The sequence below is a fragment of the Zalophus californianus genome, chromosome 5, assembly GCF_009762305.2.
Source record: "Zalophus californianus isolate mZalCal1 chromosome 5, mZalCal1.pri.v2, whole genome shotgun sequence".
In the NCBI taxonomy this organism is placed as follows: domain Eukaryota; kingdom Metazoa; phylum Chordata; class Mammalia; order Carnivora; family Otariidae; genus Zalophus; species Zalophus californianus.
The window spans coordinates 17,062,776-17,084,409 of record NC_045599.1 but is presented as its reverse complement, the minus strand read 5'-3'; the positions used below and the strand labels follow the sequence as shown (position 1 = coordinate 17,084,409).

The window sequence follows — 21,634 nt, the reverse complement described above, 5'->3', positions numbered from 1 at the left end:
ACCCAAAGTTTTAAAGTCCAACTAAAGGAGTTATTTAATGAAATATTAATGATCATAATGCAACATTATAGTGAATAGATAGAAAGTCGCTGGAATTACGTAGACATTCACAAAAATCAGTGGCTTTAAGACTAGGAAAAACACTTTAAAAAGAATTTGAGTTAATCCTTGAATCCTACAGATAACAAAGAGCCAGGGAAAGTAAATCAGCTGTTCAAAGATACAGAGCTTTTTTTTTTTTTTAAATGTGAGCACCAGGATGGGAAACAAGGGTATTTTAACCAGCATCCAGGATAAACTTTCTACCCTCCCATTAGGGGTTGCTCTGGCCTGCCAATCTGACAGTGTCATCTCCACAGAAGAGATCTTCCCTCAGCGATGTGTGGTCAAGTGCTAGCAGTTACGGGATTCTCTTTCTGGGGAATAAGCTGTTAATGGGCAGAGGAGAGATGAGAGATAATTACACTCTCTCTCCCTTCCTGCTTCCCCTATCATTTGGCCTGTCTATCTAAATTATATACACCTGCTTCTTTTTCGCTCCATCTTCTCTTAGTGGGTTTGGAGACATTGAGTACTTTAATTTTAAGTTCTGCGGCAAGTCTACAAAATGTCTCTGACTTTCAGACAGAGATGGGGCACTGTTCACCTGCCATGAGTGGGATGCGCACTTGGATTTTGCCTTCATCATATAAGCAACAGATTCATCAATCTACCGGCAAGCTTCCATTTGGAACTCTTCTGTAATCAAGGATGCTGTGCGGTCATGGGCAGAGCAAATCTAATTTGACTCAAAAAGAGCCAAACCCATCCTGTGTGTTGGATGCAGAATCATGAGATCTGATTAACTCAGAGAACCAATCACAATTCCCCTCAGTATCTGTCCAGGTTCTTAAAGTGGCAACCAACAGCAATTGACTCTGACTGTGTCAAGCCACAAAGGACTGCAATGGAGAAAAGGAAGGAAAAGCTGAACAATCACGTCTTGGAAGGTACAGGTCTGAAACAGCTCAGGGGGAATCTGTGTAGCAAGAACTCGTAGAAACTTTCTTCAGTAGCGGAGAGTGTGAGCTCCAGAATTTTTGAGCCTTGTGTCCATCTGGTCATGATTCCAATGGTAGGGAGATGGTTTGATGAACCGAGCTGGGATCTCCCTGCCACTGCTTGAAGAGGCAGAAGTCTCCTGAATGCTCAGTCAGTACCATGCAACTGGGTAGGGATTTTTCCCAAAGGAAAATACAGTTGTTCTTGCTAGAAAAAAGGGAAATGGATGCTAAGCATTCACATCAGCAGCTGTCCACATCATCACAACGGGGTGATTAAATGCGGGGAGACAGAGATCAACATGAAGAGGCGAATAATGAAGTCTATTTAGACAACAGCCCAATGATGAAACCAATAAAAAGGTTATTAAAATCTGGTTCTGAGTCACAGTTTTAAATCAGGCTAAAGATTTTTTTTCTTTGAAATGTTTCCAACACTGCCCCAACCCTGTGTGGTATGTGAATAACAGGCCCATTAAGCATCCCTTTCCAGTTGGCATTACCTGCCTCCTACCCAACTGCCCCCCATTCTTGTCTGGCCCCTCCCACTCCCCTGTCCTTAGCAGAATCTGAACCCCCAGGCTGTTTCTTCAGAAACCCCTTTGCTTACATTGGAAGATCACCCAAACACCATAGGATGTTTTACTGACTTTTCAAAAATTTAACAAACAATGATTTAAAGTGTTTATTATTATTATTTTTTAATCCGAAGTCAAACCTCCTCATCGGATGCAGGATGAGAAAAGTCATGTAAAATGCTTCTTTGAAGCTGCCTTCTGAGTGCGATCCTAGGCAGACTTGGTATAGCCCCCTTTACTGAAATGTCCCGGTAGATACCGTCCAGATGAAAGAGGTTTTCCACTCCCGCTCAAAGTACAAGTCAGGCCAGCATTTTGAAAAAGAGACAGGTTTATTCATCCCTTGAATGTTAGATGGCTTTTTTCTCTGTAAAATTTCACTTTTGGTTATTAAAATACTCACTGTAGGAAACAAATTTGTAACCCATTTCTCATATTACCTACACACAGAAAAACAAAATATGATATCCCGGGGTTTATTTGCTGAGGGCGCTTCCCATAAAAGCGAGTGAGTATGCATTGGGAAATTTGTCTGGTTAACTCCTTATGGATAAACGTTAGTCACAAGCATCCCTCCCCGCCCCCCCTCCCCGACTCTCGCCCCCAGCACCCTCCCCACCTCCCGACTTCCCGCCTCTCCAGGGCTGGTGACCTAATAGCATTTTTCTTCATGCATATTTTGGCGTCGCCCCATGGCCTGGCTGCCTTCGCCTGTCTGAGTCTTTTGAAATTCCTGCATGTTCGCCCCAGATTAAGCCGAGTGTGTCTCAGGATGTGTGTTCCGTTTTGTTCTTTCCCCTTAACGCTCCCTGTGCAACGTGTCTGGGGGGAGGAGGACAGGGAGGGAGGGGCAGAGGCGAGGAGCTGTCCGCCTTGCACGTTTCCAATCGCATTACGTGAACAAATAGCGGAGGGGCTGCCGGGCCAGAACTGCTTGTGTAACTTTGCAAACGTGCCAGAAAGTTTAAAATCTCTCCTCCTTCCTTCACTCCAGACGCTGCCCGCTCGCCGGGGCCGCCGCGCCGCTCCCCGTCGCCTTCCAGAAGGACTGGGAAAGAGGAGACAGGCGGGTGCCACGTCCCAGCAGCCGCCTCTACTGGACAAGGGTCTGCAGCCCACCCTTGGCACTGCTTGTAGTGACTGAGTTACCCGCGCTCCGCCCGCCTCCCTTGTTGAAGATTTCTCCTTCCTTCACGTGATTTGGGCCCCGTTTTTCTTTTCTCCGACCTACGTCCTCCCGGAGTGGGGACAATCAGGCAAAGGGAGCGATGCGCTTCGCCTGGACCGCGCTCCTGCTCGGGCCCCTGCAGCTCTGCGCGCTCCTGCGCTGCGCCCCGCCGGCCGCCGGCCAGCAGCAGCCCCCTCGCCAGCAGCCGCCGGCTCCGGCCGCCTGGCGCCAGAGGATCCAATGGGAGAACAACGGGCAGGTGTTCAGCCTGCTGAGCCTGGGCTCGCAGTACCAGCCGCAGCGCCGACGGGACCCGGGCACCACCGCCCCAGGCGCTGCCAACGCCGCAGCCCCGCAGCCGCGCACGCCGATCCTGCTGCTCCGCAACCGCACGGCGGCAGCACGCGAGCGCACTGCAGGCACGTCGGGGGTCGCCGGCCGACCCAGACCCGCCGCCCGCCATTGGTTCCAAGCTGGCTACTCCTCGTCCGGGGCCCGCGACGCTGGGGATTCCCGCGACGGCAACCGGACAACGTCCGGGGAGCGCCCGGCGCTCAGTAACCTGCAGCCGCCCAGCCGCGTAGACGGCATGGTGGGCGACGACCCTTACAACCCCTACAAGTACTCCGACGACAACCCCTATTACAACTACTACGACACGTACGAAAGGCCCCGGCCTGGGAGCAGGTACCGGCCCGGATACGGCACCGGCTATTTCCAGTACGGTAAGCACCCCCCAAATCGCAGGAAGCAGCCGCGCACCCCTTCCCCAATGCTGTGGCTCCCCAACGTGGCTGCCTGGGCGCGGCAGGCCTTAGTCCCGCTGATCCGATTCCCTCCCCCTGCGCCTGCAGAGGCAGCCCTGGAATCCGGTGCAAACCGCGCGCCTCGCCCCTCCTGCTTTCTTTCCACTTTGCTTTGCAGCCCTGGGCGTCCCCCGTTCTCCTGCTACCCGCAGCCCGGTTGGGTGAAGGGTGAAGAGTAAGGGACACGGAGGGACCCGGAGCTGGAGTAGGGGCCACTGGGTTGTCTCACAGCTACCTCCCCCCATCGCCTCCTGACGTTTAGGTCTCCCGGACCTGGTGCCAGACCCGTACTACATCCAGGCGTCCACGTACGTGCAAAAGATGTCCATGTACAACCTGAGATGCGCTGCAGAGGAAAACTGCTTGGCCAGGTACTGGCTGGGATCTCCGCGGCCTGGCTGCCCCATCTCGCTTCAGGCGCTGCTCTTGTGCCTGGTCTGACCGCTCTCGGTCCATGCAGACAAGAGTTGGGAAATGGGGCAAGAACTACGAAGTGGAATGTGGTCTCCTGGGCATGCGGAAATGGATGGAGAGTTAACATTTTGAAGATTTCTGTGGGTTCTGTCTTTCAAACTGTGACACAAATCAGGGAGCTGGGGGCAAATCCTTATCCTGGAGAGTTGGGATCTCACATTCTTTTTCCAAGATCCTCAAACTTTGGAGCCAATGGTTTCCCATAACTTTCTATTAAAGAACTGTACGATAAGGTGGAAAAAATATTGTAATGGAAGAGCTGGTCAGTGACCCCTTAAAAAAAACAGAGGGCTAACTTGCCAGTGGGGCACCCCTCATCAGCAAAGTTTAGGTTTTCATCTTTTGTTTGAGGCCACAATTTAACTTAGTTGTTTTGGTATTACTTCAGCCAGAATAAGAGCATGAGCAAGAGCTTTGTTTTTGAATCAGTCCTAAAATAAAATCATAGCAGTTTGGGGAATGGAATTCTCTGACTTTGCTTCTGGGAAACCAGCAGAGGGAGCAAAAGATGTTCTGATAGGTCTCATAAAAATTTTTCAAGTGGAAAGTGAAAATACTCAACAGTATGTGAATATATATATTTACACAAAATATACTAGAAGGGACAGAGTGATATTTATCTGTTCAGTTGTATATTTCTCTCTCTTTGACCCTTTAGAACTGTCAGGCTAAAGGAAGAGAAGAAAGCCGAACTTACCATTTTCATTTTTGAGTCTTGCATCACTCACTCCATTGCACTCCCTAGGATATTATTACAGTCATGCCATTGTTTTCAAGATAGTGAAGTTACAAATTATTTATCTAATCTGGGTGTATGCTTCTAGAATTATTTCCCCACTTTGCATCTTAGGAAAGTGTTTAAGAAGAAACCTATTGATGAATTCAAAGTTCTTAATAAGTACATAGGATTTTTTTTTTTTATTTGGGATACTTTCTACTCATTCACGTGGTTAAACAAGAACTGATTATAAATACAGAATTTACTTATCACATGTACATTTGTAGTGCTAATTTTATTATCCCTTTTCACATTTTACTGCAGATTTCCATAGTTGTCATTTATTCACTTATTCCACAAATATTCACTGAACTCTGGCCACTTGCCAGGCACTGTTCTAGGACCTGGAGATTCAGCAATAAACAAAATAAGGAAAATGCCTCTTGCAACTGATAGTCTAGTTGGAGGTGGGAGGTAGTTGCCATTATAAAATGGAAAAGGTTTTGCTTGGAATTTGTCTTCAGTTAATATCCTGTGAAAGTAATGTTTTCGTTTTCAAAATCACAGCACAGCATACAGAGCAGATGTCAGAGATTATGATCACAGGGTGCTGCTAAGATTCCCCCAAAGAGTGAAAAACCAAGGGACATCAGATTTCTTACCAAGCCGACCGAGATATTCCTGGGAATGGCACAGTTGTCACCAGTAAGTGGATGGGCCTCCTGGGTACTTCCAAGTTGCGTCTTCCTTTTTCAGGTAGCTCTTGATGTGCAAATGCAAAGTCTTATTTCTAGAAATTTCTCTGTGTAATGTGACATCATCAAGGGAGTCTTCCTTTAAGAAAATACATCAACTACCAGATCCTGTTTTCAAAATGGAAACTCTAAGTCCACTTCATTAAAATTGCTGATAGGTTACAGCAATTGGCTTCACTAGAATTTTATTCCAATATACTACAGGTAAGATTTCTAAAAGAAGCTTGTTATAGCCGAAATCATCTACAGTTAGTTAGTATTTTTTTTAAGATTTTATTTACTTATTTGAGAGAGAGAGAGAGGGAGATTGAGAGAACCAGTGGGAGGTGGGGCAGAGGGAGAAGCAGATTCCCCGCTGAGCAGGGAGTCTGATTCGGGGCTCCATCCCAGGACCCTGGGATCATGACCTGAGCCAAAGGCAGACGCTTAACTGACTGAGCCACCCCAGGCGCCCTAGTTAGCATTTAATAAAAACTACAAGTTGTTGTCAGAAGGATTCATACACCAACCTCAAAGAAAGATAGAGATGATATACTCCATGAGCTGAGAAGGACCTACCTCTCTATCTTTTAAAACGCCTGTGTTAAACCCAGGGTAATTGTCTGTTCTGTCCTAAATTTAAAGATCTCTATATAAGGTGATTCTATAATTTGCCTTGGTAACTTGCCCGGGAATCCCGATAATGCCAGGAAATCCTGACGGATGCCCTGAAACCTCCTGCAATTTGAGCGATTTTTTTCTTGTTCTTTCCTTATGTGAGAAGATACATGGCTCAGCACCTTCTCTTTAATGAAATGAGAAAAGCAGATGTGAACACCTAATTTTCTGATAAAATAGAATTGTTTTATTTCTAAATAAAAGTTCATACTAGTTAAATAATAATGATGGGGGAAACGTACCAGTACTTCTCGCTTGCATTTTAGTAATGGTTTTACATTTTTTTAAAATCTCACAGAAACCTCCCAAGAGTCATGTGCTCTTCTTTTATTTGGAATGAAACATCAGTACCGGCAGCCAAAAGAAACAGACTAGAGAGCATATGGCAGGTTTTACTTAAACACAGATCATTTAGTGTCTATTTCTATTTAATATTCAAAGATAAAACAGGGTGGAATAGGAAAACAAAACACTCAAAAGAAGTCCTTTCTTCCTAGAAGCACGGTTAAAGGCTTACAATTCTGATAGATGGCTCTTCCTGGGGAAAAAAAAAAAAGCTAGCATGAATCTAGCTTTAAGAAGATAAACTGGATCTCGATTATAATGTGAAAACAAGTGTGGGAGGCAGTGGGGAAGTCATCTAAAGTCCTCATGCCTTTCTCCATATGTTACTGATCTCTGTCTCTGTGTTTTGTGGGACATCAGACATTACCACAGCATGGATGAATTCAGCCACTATGACCTACTTGATGCTGGGACCCAGAGGAGAGTGGCTGAAGGCCACAAAGCGAGTTTCTGTCTTGAGGACACATCCTGTGACTATGGCTACCACAGGCGATTTGCATGTACTGCGCATACACAGGTGGGTTGACCCCCTGACCTCAGGAACCCGCAGGCTTCAGAGAGAAAACAATATGGTCTTCTCTTTTTCTTTCCTCCTGCCGGTCTTTTTTATATAAACTGTTTGATTTAGGGGGTCATCTAGTCAAGATGGAAAATAATTGGGGAAAGGAAGCTGGTCACTTGATTCAAATTATTATAATTAATGTATTTATTTTTAGAGAGGGAGAGAAGGGGGGGGCAGAAGGAGACGGAGAGAGAGAATCTCAAGCAGCCTCCATGCCCAGAGTGGAGCCCCGACATGGGGCTTGATCTCACAACCCTGAGATCATGACCTGAGCTGAAATCAAGAGTTGGACGCTTAAGTGACTGAGCCACCCAGGATCCCAGATTCAAATTATTTTTAAAGCATTTCATCATCATAGAAGGTGAATGTGCATAGTCGCTATGTTCCACACTGAAAAGCAGTGGTTTAGTCCCTGAACAAATCTGACTGGTTTCCCGTATCTGCACTCATTCGGTACTCTTCAACTGGCTTGGTAAATAATGGTGAAGACACTTCCGTGTTCTCACCTTAAAACCATTCCTCCCTCCACCTCTTAAGCTAGAGAGAGAATGGTGATTGGGGTTAGAAAAGACAGAACCTAAGTTTCTTAAAAAGCACTTTAAAACCGGTCTCTTTCAAGCATGCAAATGGGAGCAGAAGGACACAATTTCTTTCTCCACGCATATGTAGTTAAACCTACAGTATAATTGATGTCAGATGTCCTTTGGATGGATTTTTAAAAATAGTGCTGACCTAAGCAGTGTGTATGTCTTATAATGGGAAAATGTGTGTCAGTTAAAAGCCATGCCAGTATTTCCACAAAACACCCTCATTTGTAAGAGGACGTTGTAATTTTAGTGCAGCCGAAATCCTGGCAAGGAGCAGTGAACGTACATAACGCAGGGTACGAAAGGATCAGCAGCTAGCATCTTGGGGAGCAAATCCCGGGCTGTGGCGAGAAGCTTTTTAGTGACCTAAACGTTACCGCTGTTTCTTTCTCTGAACTTAAAACATCAGAGCAATGGGAGGAAGAAGAGGTTCAATTCCACATGCTCTGGGGGCAGCACTTACCTTTAACTAAAAGTTGATGCAACCTATCCACACATTACACATATGTGGGCAGAGGGATTCCCTTTTCGCTCAGCGATCTCCGCAGTGGCTGCCCGCCTATGCAGAGGCCCTGGCGTTTGTTCTTTCCATTTAGAAAAAGAGGCACTCTGGACAGCTCTCTATTGAAATATTTGAATTTAGGTCTCTAGGTATTTATAGCGCTTCTAGTTTTCCAGTTCCTTGGGGTGACCCCACTTCATTTTCTATGGTAGCTTTCTTATTAATCATCTTCCGTTTATGTCCTATTTAAACCACTGTTCACCAGGTCTTGCATTGCAAGTGATTGACGTATTTGTGTTTTTCACTAGACTGGTGTTTCTTGAACATGGACTTCACTTAAAGGGGAAAAACAACTCTCACAAAACCCCAATGCTGACTTAGAATAGTTGTATTACAATGTTGTTTGAATGTATCCAAATATAAAAGTAGATATCACTTCCTTATATCTATCCTTCCATATAACTCTTAAGTTCTTAGATGACACATTTACATTTTCAACATATATGAAACTAGAAACAGTTACATTAACCTCATTAATCTAATGTAACCACTGCTTCTCTTTTGCTAAAACCAAACAGCTAATTTAGACAGCATTAGTTAAGACTCTATGTTTCTTTTTATTTTTTTTTAAGATTTTATTTATTTGAGATAGAGAGAGAGAGAGCCTGAGTGGGGGGTGGGGAGAGGGAGAAGCAGGTTCCCCACTGAGCAGGGAGCCTGATGCAGGGCTCGATACCAGGACCCTGAAATCATGACCTGAGCCAAAGGCAGACGCTTAACCGACTGATCCACCCAGGCGTCCCAAGGCTCTCTACATTTCATCTGTTTTTAAAGTTTGATTTTGAATACAGGACATGCCTGATTTTTCAATAGCCTTAAAAATTCCCATTCTTTGTGTGCTAGTTCAAATAATCAAAGTTAAAACTTAAATCCTGCTAGCAGGAGTACCAATTTCAGCACTCCTTAAAGCTCTTTTGCTCCCTTGAAGGTAAGATCGGCATTGTGGCATTGTTTAAACAGTCTTAAATCCATAGCTCATCCAATGAATGGAGGTGTTACAAAGCCATGGGAGGTGGTGGGACTTGGTGTTAGGAGCAGTGGCAACAACTACAATAGCTAACGCTTACTGAGTATCTAGTATGCGCCAGAATCAGAATTAATGTGCTGGGCCCAGAAACTGAGAAATCTTCATATGGTTCTCCCTGCTGCGGCACAGGTACTTTTGAGTTTGGCCTCTCTGTGCTATTGTGTGCTGAATAAGAGCACAGTGCTGTGCCCTTCTTCCCCAATCCAGCAAGAGCCACACCAGCATTACTAGAATATGTTTAGAGGATCTTGCCATCTCTTTGGTGACCAAAGTGATCTTTTAAAGATTTTTATTTATTTATTTATTTATTTATTTATTTATTTATTGAGAGAGAGAGAATGGTAGAGAGAGAGCATGAGAGGGAGGAAGGTCAGAGGGAGAAGCTGACTCCCCGCTGAGCAGGGAGCCCGATGGGGGACTCGATCCCGGGACTCCAGGATCATGACCTGAGCCGAAGGCAGTCGCTTAACCAACTGAGCCACCCAGGCACCCCGTGACCAAAGTGATCTTAAGCACTGAAGAAATTTGGGGGGCTGAAATGAAATAGAAGTAATGAGTTAAAATGATTCTAGCCTACGCTTTTAAATGTACTTGAGATTAGTATTAGAATGAAAATACAGTTCAAACTTCTCAAGAAGAACTAATGGAATCAAGAATATACCTACGGACTCCAATTTGAGCAAATTTCCCCAGACGGTAACTTTCTGGAGAGCAAGGACCCTATCTTACTGGAATTTTTCTCCTCCCTGCCTGTAGAAGGCACTCGTTTCCTTATTGAAGTGAGTATCTTAGCAAGTGGAGTGATGTGGTGGTGTTGATTTACTGAGGCATACATTCGTCCCTTTAATTCAATGACATATTTCAGTGGTAATGTGAGAGAGAGAATAGTGTGGTGGGGACCCAGGGACCCTCGGCCCTCAACATCTAAACTGAAAGCCAGCTCAGCCACTTACTATCTATATATCAAGTTGACGTGATTGACCTTAAAATGACTCATTTTCCTCACCTGCAAAATGGGGATAAGAATAGCACCTATCTCATGTACTTGTGAAAATTGAATTTATAGATGTAACATGTTTAAAACTGTTCCTGGCATATACTACATACTTTATAAATGTTATCTACTCAGAAATGCAATAAAGACTCCACCTTCAGAGAGTTTATAATCTCTAGTTGGATATATTCTTATACGGTACCATTATAATACAGAGCATTTGAGGACAAACACTATAAAATCGGGGCATTCAGAGTAAAGGAAGGTAATTTCCGAGAGAAAGTGGGAAGGGTTGTACTGAGGACATGTGAGTTAGGTGGATTATTACATGGCCTTTGTTCCCGAACTGGTGATATTCTAGAATTTTGATGGAGGCCTATTCTGTCACTTAAGATTGTATTTATCACTGGTGATTGATGACACTTTTAAGAAGCTAGATGTACTACTACTTATATTAGTCCTGTATTTTTTTTAGCTGGAGGTGCTATAAGGCTGAGTAATATATACTTCTCAAAGGAGATGCAATATAAGTATAGTTTTATGTCAAACTCTTGTAAGTACTAACTTAAAATTTAATTTGCAAATAATAAGCACATTCTTTAGCATACTCTAACCATATACCATCTTTTTACATTTTTAAATTTTATTTGTTTTAGGGGTTGAGTCCTGGCTGTTATGATACCTATAATGCAGACATAGACTGCCAATGGATTGATATTACGGATGTAAAACCTGGAAACTACATTCTAAAGGTAGAGGCCTTTGAAAATAGAAACTTTAATCTATTTCGACTGCAACTCAGTGGGCTTCCCCCTCTGAATTCATTGTGAGATAACCACAATCCTGCAAGCAATTCAGTATCTCCTAGAAATATTTCTAAACCAACCTATATGAAAAAAAATATTTTAAGGAACTTCAGGGGAAAATATAGAGCCTCCTTCTATAACTTCTCCAGAATTTCACCACTTGCTTTACTTTTTAAATCCCCTCCCTGCTTGATTTAGTTGAAGCATTTCCTTGTTCTAGCCCTGTGGAAATAGGAAGAAATTAACCAGCAAACACTGCTGATGAAATCTGAAACATGGATGATGTTTACGTTGCCTAGGTCAGTGTGAACCCCAGCTACCTGGTGCCTGAATCGGACTATTCCAACAACGTTGTGCGCTGTGAAATCCGCTACACGGGACACCATGCCTATGCCTCGGGCTGCACAATTTCACCGTGAGTCCTCTTTGCCTAGCTTAGTAATTCTCCTCTCGAAGTGTTTTAGTTCACTGACAGGCATTATACATGTGTCTGTTTCTTTTCTTTTCTAAGATTTTTATTTGTTTGAGAGAGAGAGAGAGAGACAGAGAGGGAGAGAGCACGAGTGGGGGAAGGGGCAGAGGGAGAGGGAGAAGCAGACTCCCATCTGAGCAGGGAATCTGACTCCCCTCTGAGCGGGGAATCTGAGTCAGGGAATCTGATTCGATCCCAGGACTCTTGAGTTCATGACCTGATGTGGCAGATGCTTAACTGACTGAGCCACCCAGGCGCCCCTACCTGTGTCTGTTTCTACTACCACTACAGCTTCCTTGAAAAATGGTCTGTCCATGCTATCACATATTTAGAACCGATCTTTCTTTGATGATGCTAGAGAAGGGGGTGGGGAGATGTATGCCGGTTTTTATCATCCTAAAGCTTACCTTCCGAGACAAGACATGCACACAGAACAAACTGTTTACTCCGAATAGCCCGTGTGGTGGCTGAGTATGTAAAACATGCCATATGCTGTGTGGGTGACCTTTGGGATCCCCAACAGTTGGATTTCCTGTCTCTTTGCCAGCATCCATGAAGCAGCTCTGAAGAAATTCCAAGAGTTCTTTAAAGTGCATTTTTAAAATCACTGCCTTAAAGCACTCCACTGAAGAGCTCAGACCCACTGTTCTGTAGAAACCAAGATTTTACAAATTTGAGTTCTAAAACCACAAGTACTAGAAAAATACCCTACAAAAAGGAGTGCTGTGTGGAGGTTCCTCCATCATTTGCCTAGCCCCTAAACCCTTCTTTGAATGAAATCTCAGAGGGGATCCCAGCACATGAATATTAATAGGGGTGACGCTGTGATGAAAGTAACGGGAGCAGAGTCAGGTAGTGTGATTGGCTTGTCTCTGTTCTCCTCATCCTGTAAGGATGCTCTAGTGTTGCTGGGTTAGCAAGCCTAACCACCTGTGCCACCTGTGACTGATCCCGACCATAACAACACCATTACAATGATGCTGAACATGCAGCAACATGGGAGAGGCACCAGTGCCTCAGGGGTCACATGGAGACTTTTCACTAGAGCTTACACTAGCGATTTACACTTAATACACATTTCTCCCGGATTCACAAACCAGGGCAGTGGCTGGCCACACGTAAATCTGAAGTTTGTGGGATTTCCCAAACTCACCTCAGCCTGGTTGTGCAGGTTCTTCTCCACCCCTGGGCTCCTGGCCAGGGGAAGTGTGAGGCTTCTATAGAGCAGTTCATTTTCCATGGACAGGGCCAGGCACTGTGGCTTGGGCTGCATTCCCCTTGGAGGGAGCCTTTTCCTTCTTCCATAAAGGAGCTGAGCCTGTGCTTGACAAGTGTCATCACAGCTCTAGGGATAGATGCAGCCTATGACAGCAAAGGGACAGCACTGGAAAAAGAAAATCCAATATATTCTCCTGAACGTGCCCACCAGGCAGAAAACCGGGCTGGGTTTATGGCCCCTATTGTGTGGAGCTGGTCAAAGTATAAATGAAAATCCTCAGCACGTCAGTGTAATTGAAGCTAAAATAAACTAAAATGATGTAAAATACATGGATTAATTAATTTCTCTTAATTTTTAGGATTCCTTATTCACTCATTCTCTGTTTATTCATTGGCATTCTCACTTTTGCACTTTGTCTTTACTGAGGCCCTACACTAGGTATCAGAGAGTAAGGCAAAGATTAAGTATGATTTCTGATGCTTTATACTCTTCCCTTGTAGTTGTGTTACAACAATTCTCAATTAATTACTTGTGAATCTCCTATCCACTCTGACATGGCTGGGACCTAGACTCCTGCCCACCCATTTCCCAGGTACAGGCCTGCCACCGTGTAGACTCTCATTCAACACTTGCACAGTACAGAAATGACCCTCTCTTTCAGGGAATTTAGGATGTGGAATTGAGAGGCCGAGAGTAATACACATATAACTGTAGTAGAGAGGCACTATAAAACTCTATGAGGGGTAAGATAAAATGCAGGGGAAACAGAAAGACCTCTGCTATCGGCTAGGTGACCCCAGGTACAGTGGCTGACCTTGCACTAAGAACAGATCTGGAGATGTGACTCCTGTGGCATAGCATGTTCATGAGTAGAATCTACTGAATTGGATACTGCCAAGTATTTAGTACAAATAAAAATCATTATATTGCTCCAGCACAGAGTTGTTCTTTCTTTTTCGTAAACCAGTTGTCACTGACTGTAACTAAATTGCAAGAGTGGTTGAGGTAAAATTTTAATAAGCAATATGGATCAGATGGAAATATGGGAAGGTGAAAGGACCCATGGTGATTTGTAATCAAATAACAAGATCCACTCTATGAGTGGAAATGAATGAGAGATGTGCAGAGACCTTGAGAGAGGAACCCTCACCTTCAGGAGAATGATGCCTGCCTCCTTTATTCTGACTTTCGCTTCTAGTCTCCCTTGCTAGGAATCGGCGTTCAGAGCAAGGAGAGATTTCCTCTGGCTGAGAGTCAGGAGTGGCTTTAGGACAGCATGTGAACTGGGCCTTGAAGGCTGAGGAGGACTGGACTGGGGGGCAGTTAAGGAAGGGCATGCCAGGAGGAGTCAGCATCACTGACCACCCCACAGCAGGGAGAAACTGCAGGGCATATTTGGAAAGCCAAGTCTTCTAGTGTGGCTAAGGAGTTAAGATTTGGGTGAAAAGGGTGGAAGAGTAAGTTGGGACCAGATCAAAGGGAGCATTGAAGAGCAAGCTAGGAAGTTTGAACTTCATTCTGAAGGCCATGGGGAGTCTTTGAAGTTCCTTGAGCAAGGAGTGTAACTTGCCTAAAGCTGCGTGGTCGGTCTGGTAGGTCTGAGAGCAGCGCGGCATGTGATTCCCTTGGTGATGTTATTGTACCTTTTCAACTCTTCAAGACGTATCATCCCTCAGTTCGCTCAATGTTTTCATGCTTATCACATACTGGAGAACATTCCACTGGTGTGTAAAAACTACCCAGGAGAACAGGGTGTGCCTTTGACATATCCACTCTCCTTTTTTTTTTTTAAGATTTATTTAATTTTTAGAGACAGAGAGAGAGTGAGAGCGAGCACATGAGCACATGGTGCACACGCATGTACGCTGGGGCAGTAGCAGAGGGATTGAGAGAATGTCAAGCAGACTCCACACTAAGCACGGAGCCCAATGCAGGGCTCGATCTCAGGATCCTGAGATCATGACCTGAGCTGAAACCAAGAGCTGGATGCTTAACCACCCAGGAGTACCACCTCTCTCTTTTTCCTCACTGTCAACAAAACAAAGGGACTGAGGGACTGTGGCCCAGTTCAGTTTTATGATACTACGATTAATTTCTCCTCTCACAAAACTTAGTATTTGGAAATCACTGGTTTATGATTTGGACTGCTTAGTTTCTTTACATGGGGATCTATAATCACAGTATAAATGACATATTGGATTGGTTGGCTTTGACTCAGTCTCTGCCTTTGAAGGCATCCATTTACATCCAAAACCACGCTGGGAAAGGAGTAACCTGAGATGGTGCAGTGGCCACGAACCTGCTTCTAGATGGACACGCCCCACTCCATGGAGGGAACTCATCTGGACAGGGCGGCTGGTTCTCTAAGTCCTGCTTTACTCTTGATTAATTCAGAGGCTGTTTCTTTTAACTCTGAACATTAAGTCTGTAGGTATCAAGCATACACTTTCGGCAGCTAACATAGTCACTTCCTTCAAACATTATTAAAATAATGTATTAGTGGGTAATTTCACGAGGTGACTACTGCATAGGTGGAGGGAAATTGCTACAAATGTTTTTTAAAGGGTCAATGTTAAACTTGTCTACTGTACTCACTCATTATATTATCAAGTTAATGATTTGTCTTATTTTGTTTTCTTAATCTAGGTATTAGAAAGCAAGCCAGAACTCCTAATGGATAAATCAGTGCCTGGTGTTCTGAAGTGGGAAAAAATAGATTAACTTCAGTAGGATTTATAGATTTTGAAAGAGAGAACAGAAAGCAACAAAGGAATTTTTGTTTGGACTGTTTTATAACAAAGCACATAACTGGATTTTGAACATTTAAATTGGCATTACTTGGGAAATTTTTAATATTATTCATATTACGTTGTGAATGAACACAGTGTTTCCATTCTGTAGAGGTACACTTTGGCTCTTTGAAGGAAATCCAAATTTGTTATGCTCCTTTGGAAATTATAGTGTAAAAGGGAAAATAACATTTTAGTGAATGAACCAAAAATTACTATTAACTGAGAATTTTCTTGATTTCAGTGAACCATAACAATAACTGGCTTGTATTTGTCTTAGCATAGATTAATTTAGAAAGGAGGCTCCTACTGTTCAAATAGATACAGACACATTTGGTGCTGACGAAGGAACAAACATACCATTGGTGTCAAGAAATATTACTATATAGCAGAGAAATGGCAATATATGTACTCAGATAGTTACATCCCTATATAAAATTTTATGTTTACATTTTAAAATTAGTAAACTCCTGTCTTTCTCTTCAGTGTACAATTTCATTTTGACTTAAGTCAGCTTTTGTTTCGGAACAAATTAAGTAACTGAGCTGCCTAACTCCTGTCTGACATTCGTTGATGCTGCCTCAATTCTTTAATTTTCTTACGGGCAGAGACCTTTTGAGTGGCATTCTTAAAATCACCAATCTGGGGACTGGTGTATGGAGGACAGCTTTGTCTATGGGAAGTCATTCTGATGATAGATGTGATACATTCAGAGAAACTATGTATGTGTTTAAGTATGTACAACAGTTAACTGAAAAATTTTCCTGGTTGACATAAAAATCATACAAACAAGTCCCCAAAACCACAACTGTCTCTCAAATATTTTAAAACATTAATGAAAAACATCTTAGGATTTTCAGCTTTTCTACATTTTTTTTAATGTTCAGCTTTAAAATGAAGAATGCTAAAAAAAAATTTAAATTATCCAGAGTACATAACATAATATCTAGATATAGGAACATTATCAGGTCATCCAGGACTCAGTAATACATGTTTTTTTTTTCTTTTTTCTTTCTGTGTGTCTGAAGTATAAACCAAATTAGCAAAGCACATAACATTACATAGTTGAGGGGCTGGTGAATAAGGGGAAAAAAATAACTTTCTGTAAAACAAACGACTGTGTTGCATAATGAGACAGCTGTGATTTGATTTTAAAACTGTGAAACATGTGCCACAACAAAATTTGGAAGATTGCTTTGTTTCCTAGTTCCAAAAGGTACAGAGAGAAATCAAATGACACTTTTAAGTTAGCAGTGCTTAGGCAGAAGTCTTCCTACATTAGCCAGTATTAAAATCTCCAGCGAGGGATTTCTAGTTTGGTGGAATTTAAAAGTGAGTTGGCATCCCTGTATCATATGTCATAGAGTTGTGAAGTCAACACCAACTACTAAGAGTCATCCCGCACTCACTAGTACCCAGCGCAGCAAGAGGGGCTAGAGATGGACTGTCATCCAGGGGTGGATGCCATCCTCATCTACCAGGGCACAAACTTACCAACAGAGAATGCAGCTTGAGAAAGCCCAGAACTTTCATTGAGCTAGTATCTGAGCTATGGAGTAGCTTCTTTGATGTACCTCTTTGCCTTAAGTTGCTTTTTTAGTTTTAAGACTGTAGGATCATCCTTTCAAGTCATAGTCTTTTCTAATAGAGGTATTTTAATATACTTGCTTTTATAAAAAACAAAACAAAACAAAACAAAACTACTGTCAGTATTAATACTGAGCCAGACTGGCATCTACACATTAAGGCCCATCGTTTCATTGAGATTCTTACCCCTGTAAAAACTATATTACGGTCTTTGGGCACATATGAGAAGACATTTACTATCATTCACTGAGCCTTCCATCTGTCTGTCCACCCGTCATCATTTGAGGGCCTAATACATGTCAGGCACTTACATGCTAGGCCTTGGGATATATATAAAAAAAAAAAACCTGTCCCCTAACCTCAATAAGTATTAAAAATATCATTATTACCCTTTAGGTTCACCTTGTTTCATTTTTAACAACTATAAGTACATGTCTAAAATTTTCTATTTTTAGCACTATTGTTTTTCATGACCATATTTTATTTTAAAAAATAAGTTAAAATAAATAGTTATATGCATGTATGTGTTACTAATAATTAAAACTATGTTTTCAATCCTTGAAATGTCTGCCTCTTAAATATAACACCTACTATTTGGTTGATTTTGAAAAAAAAAAGTTTCAATTAGGAAGCTAAAGATTCTTGCTTATCCTTTATGTAAATATTCTTTCCTCCTACGCCTAAACACTCCCAAAGAACTCCCAAGTATTGATTTAACACTCAGTATTTTTGAACCTCAAGGAATCTCTCCTCTGAATAACCACAAAAACTCACATATAATGATTAGCTGGTAAAAGTCATCCATTAATAAAATTTAAATAAAAAACCTAATCCAGTCTTACCAAATTCCACATAAAATATTTTTACAAATAGGAAGTAGAAGTAAACCTAAGAGTGTTGAGTACTGAAAAGGGACTGGCTTTTAGACTAATAAAGACTCTGAAAAAAAAGGGCTAAATAGGAAAATAATTTATTGACTCCTTCCATATGCCATATTAGCGGCTTCAAAATTATTCAGACCATAGTCTAGATTAAAGATGTCTTGACTTTTGAGGCTAAGTTTCAGTCTCCCAACAGTACTACAACATGCAAATCCACACGTATCCACAAGAATCCATTGCCTATTTCCAGGAAATCTATATTTTTTTACATAGTAATTTTATTCACAATCTCTATCATCTAATTATTCACTAGGTATTATTCATAATAATGAACAATTTTTTCTCTCTCTGACATCTCATAGGATAATCACACTTACGAACATCCCCAATATTCAGATTCTGGAGGAAATTCAGTGCACTAAAATGATTGTGGCACTGAGAATTCATCTTCAGCAAACTTTCTGAAAATACAGACAATATTTTGTTTTAAACATAACTTGTTTTGATATTAACCATATAATCACTGATAAGTAAAAATTATGCTTTTTCTCTACTTTTTATGTCTAGAATTCATATTCACCATCAACATACTCAATCAACAGCTCGATTTCATTCCCAATTACCAAAAGTCCTGGGCCACTTTTGAACACTTAAAGCATTTCATTTATCCTTCAAACCAAAATGGTGCTGAAATATTTCAACTTGAATGTAAAATGTATTAAGTTTTAGCTCACAGGATATAAACTTTTAATTAATATATAACTGCTTGCTATGAACTAAGTGACATGTGATCTGGTATAGTAATGTTTTTAATGAAGTTTTAATTTCTTCCAAATTTTTCAGGTAACCTATGTGTAAAACATTTGTAACTTTTTTGAAGAGCTCTTATTTTAAATGCCCAGACACTGGCTTTATATTCTTCTTTACACTCTCACATTCTTTTATTATATGCTTATATTATGGATTGCAAGATTATGTAAAAATGCCTTGAATAAATGATTTCAAGTGTCTGTAGTGGTCATTTGTTGTTAAGTATAAATAAATGAGAGGACTTTCATTTTAGGTTAAAATCTTAAAACCATGTCTATGGTTGGTTGTTTTGCTTAACTGCCTTTTGTATCAACAAATTGTTTGATGAGCTCACATGACATGAAACTTGTTTTTGATGGATAAGAATCTAGCTGATTTTTTTTTTTTTCAAGAGAGGGAGCGGGGAGGTGAAGAGGGAGAGAGAACCTTAAGCATGGGTGTGGAGCCCGATGTGGGGCTCAAACTCACAACCCTGAAACCACAGGCCGAAATCAGGAGTTGGATGCATAACTGACTGAGCCACCCAGATGCCCCTCTAGCTGATGTTTTAACAAGAAACTCATACATGAATGGATCCTAACCTCTGTCACCATTATCAACAACTTCTAAGGATGCAGAGCAGGCATTATGAGAAGAACTGCACTCTGATTAGAATTTATAAGAAATATACCTGAACCTAAATACTCAGGGGACTTATCAATTCAAGCTACCAATCATTTATAAAAAGAGAACCATTGCTATCACAGTAATCCTTACTGAAATGTGTACCAGATTAGCCTGGAAGCTGGTAACCTGGAAGGGCAAACAGACCCCAAAGTGTGGGCAAGTGCTTTGGGGGGACAATTTGCCAAATTACCTCACAAAAACAATTCACCTTCAATGAGTTCTTGCAGGTAAAATGGATGTAGGCTTGTGGCTGGCAGTTTACCAATCTGGGTTGTATGGTAGCATCGATTTCGTGCTTCCCTCGTCTGCTCAAGGCCAAGTGCCTGAACATATTTTCATTATTAATGAAAAGATGATTTCTTTTGTCTGATCAGTGGTGTTTCAAGCACTGTTCATTCAACCAAAAGCTCATGAACCAAAGACAGGGGAGGGAGGATCTTTCCTTCTGTTAGAAAATTTGACTGCCTGGGCGCCTGGGTGGCTCAGATGGTTAAGCGTCTGCCTTCGGCTCAGGTCATGATCCCAGGGTCGTGGGATCGAGTCCTGCATCGGGCTCCCTGCTCCTTGGGAGCCTGCTTCTCCCTCTGCTTCTCTCTCTCTCTCAACCTCTGTCTCTCATGAGTGGATAAATAAAATCTTTAAAAATAAATAAATAAATAAACTTGTATCCTTCCTTAAAAAAAAAAAGAAAATTTGACTGCCTTATCTTATTTATTTAAAGATTTTATTTATTTATTTGACACAGAGAGAGAGAGAGAGAGAGCAAGAGAGAGAGCACAAGCAGGGAGAGAAGCAGGCTCCCCGCTGAAGAAGGACCCCGATGCGGGGCTCGATTCCAGGACCCTGAGATCATGACCTGAACCAAAGGCAGACAACTTAACTGACTGAGCCACCCAGGGGCCCCCATCATTTATTAATATTTCTAATCCTTGCCAATGATATTAGTAAAGGATTAACATGTGTAGAGGAATTCCAGTTTCACAAGATATGCTACCCAGAAAGAATTCCATAGAAAAATAGGTATGAGAGACGTTATCTCTATGGTGGAGATTCCCAATACATATTACCATGTTAAAGAATCTCAGAGCCCCTGCAGTAAAGAAACCACTTAGTGGTTTTCAAACTTGTTTTGCCACAAAAACCTTTTTTTTTTTTTTACATGACACTCGTTATTCTGTTAAACCATTTATCTTGGAAGACTTTGGGATATGACATACTAAGTAATTATCAGTTCATAAAAATGAGATAATCTATAAATTAATTAAAGCAAATATATGATAGTGGTAGTATTTGGGCTGTGGGACACAGAAACACCTAAAACCCATTAACTTACTGCTTGCCTTGCATTCTAAAAACCTAATGGTTAAATAGGATCCTTTCAGTGAAAACAATCATTTTAGTCTCTAAACCATGCTCTAGTTTAGAAGGAAATCTAGATCTTTCCTATTTGTCAGATAACTTGAGTGCTTTATGTACTCCTTATTAAAATCTCTCCTCTCCCAGATATTAGTTGTTTATAACATTCAGGGTGAACCAATCATTTTCTTCATGGTTCATTCATCTTGTATAACTGAAATAATTTTGTTATATGTAATAGCATAATTTAAGTAAATTTCAAGCAAATCCTAATACTTCTCACAGCAGGCAGGGAAAAACAAGATTGGAAATGAATGACTTGGAAAGACATATGCATATATTTATAATTTGCTGCCTAACTAAGGGTAATAGGCACCAAATCTGGAGGGAGAGAAAAAATAAAGCCACAAACCAAAAGGTGAACCATCAATACAAGGACCAAGGATGTGCCTATGCCACTGTTAGAAAGAGAATGTTGCTAGTTCCCAATTTCTTAAATACCAAATCAAACCAGAGTTTATGACAACTGTATATAACAAGGACTGAGGACTAATGTAATGATAGAGACTGATAAGAAACAACTCCTTTTTGCAGATGATTCAAGTAATATTGACTCTTCATTTCACTTATCTTTATTGAACTGACACAGAAATTTGGAGCCTGACAAATGTGGAGCCGGTATTACCAATACTGCAACCAGTCATTTGCAAACAGGCAAATTATACTACTGTTAGACAGCAAACATCAGAGTCAACTATTTTCAGTTACTACAATG

The 21,634-nt window shown here is 41.7% G+C and overlaps 1 protein-coding gene across 2 annotated transcripts; it reads left to right on the top strand.

The window, feature by feature from the left end:
- Positions 1–2,520: 2,520 nt before the first annotated feature.
- Positions 2,521–19,037, top strand: LOX (lysyl oxidase). 2 transcript variants are annotated; one of them, XM_027606662.1, is made up of 7 exons: positions 2,521–3,511; positions 3,855–3,963; positions 5,352–5,489; positions 6,902–7,058; positions 10,930–11,025; positions 11,379–11,494; positions 15,417–19,037. In XM_027606662.1, the coding sequence occupies exons 1-7, from the start codon at positions 2,887–2,889 to the stop codon at positions 15,421–15,423; spliced, it is 1,248 nt and encodes a 415-aa protein (XP_027462463.1). In that variant the 5' UTR covers positions 2,521–2,886; the 3' UTR covers positions 15,424–19,037. The 2 variants fall into 2 exon arrangements, with proteins under 2 accessions (XP_027462463.1, XP_027462465.1); XM_027606664.1 differs by lacking the exon at positions 15,417–19,037 and having other exon boundaries at positions 11,379–11,498.
- Positions 19,038–21,634: the final 2,597 nt, after the last annotated feature.

Bases quoted from the DNA above. Each gene is read 5' to 3' on its own strand.
- LOX (XM_027606662.1), top strand. From the start codon at position 2,887: ATGCGCTTCGCCTGGACCGCGCTCCTGCTCGGGCCCCTGCAGCTCTGC. The intron at 3,964-5,351 runs GTACTGGCTGGG...TCAAAATCACAG, and splicing joins GAGGAAAACTGCTTGGCCAG to CACAGCATACAGAGCAGATG. The intron at 5,490-6,901 runs GTAAGTGGATGG...GTGGGACATCAG, and splicing joins GAATGGCACAGTTGTCACCA to ACATTACCACAGCATGGATG.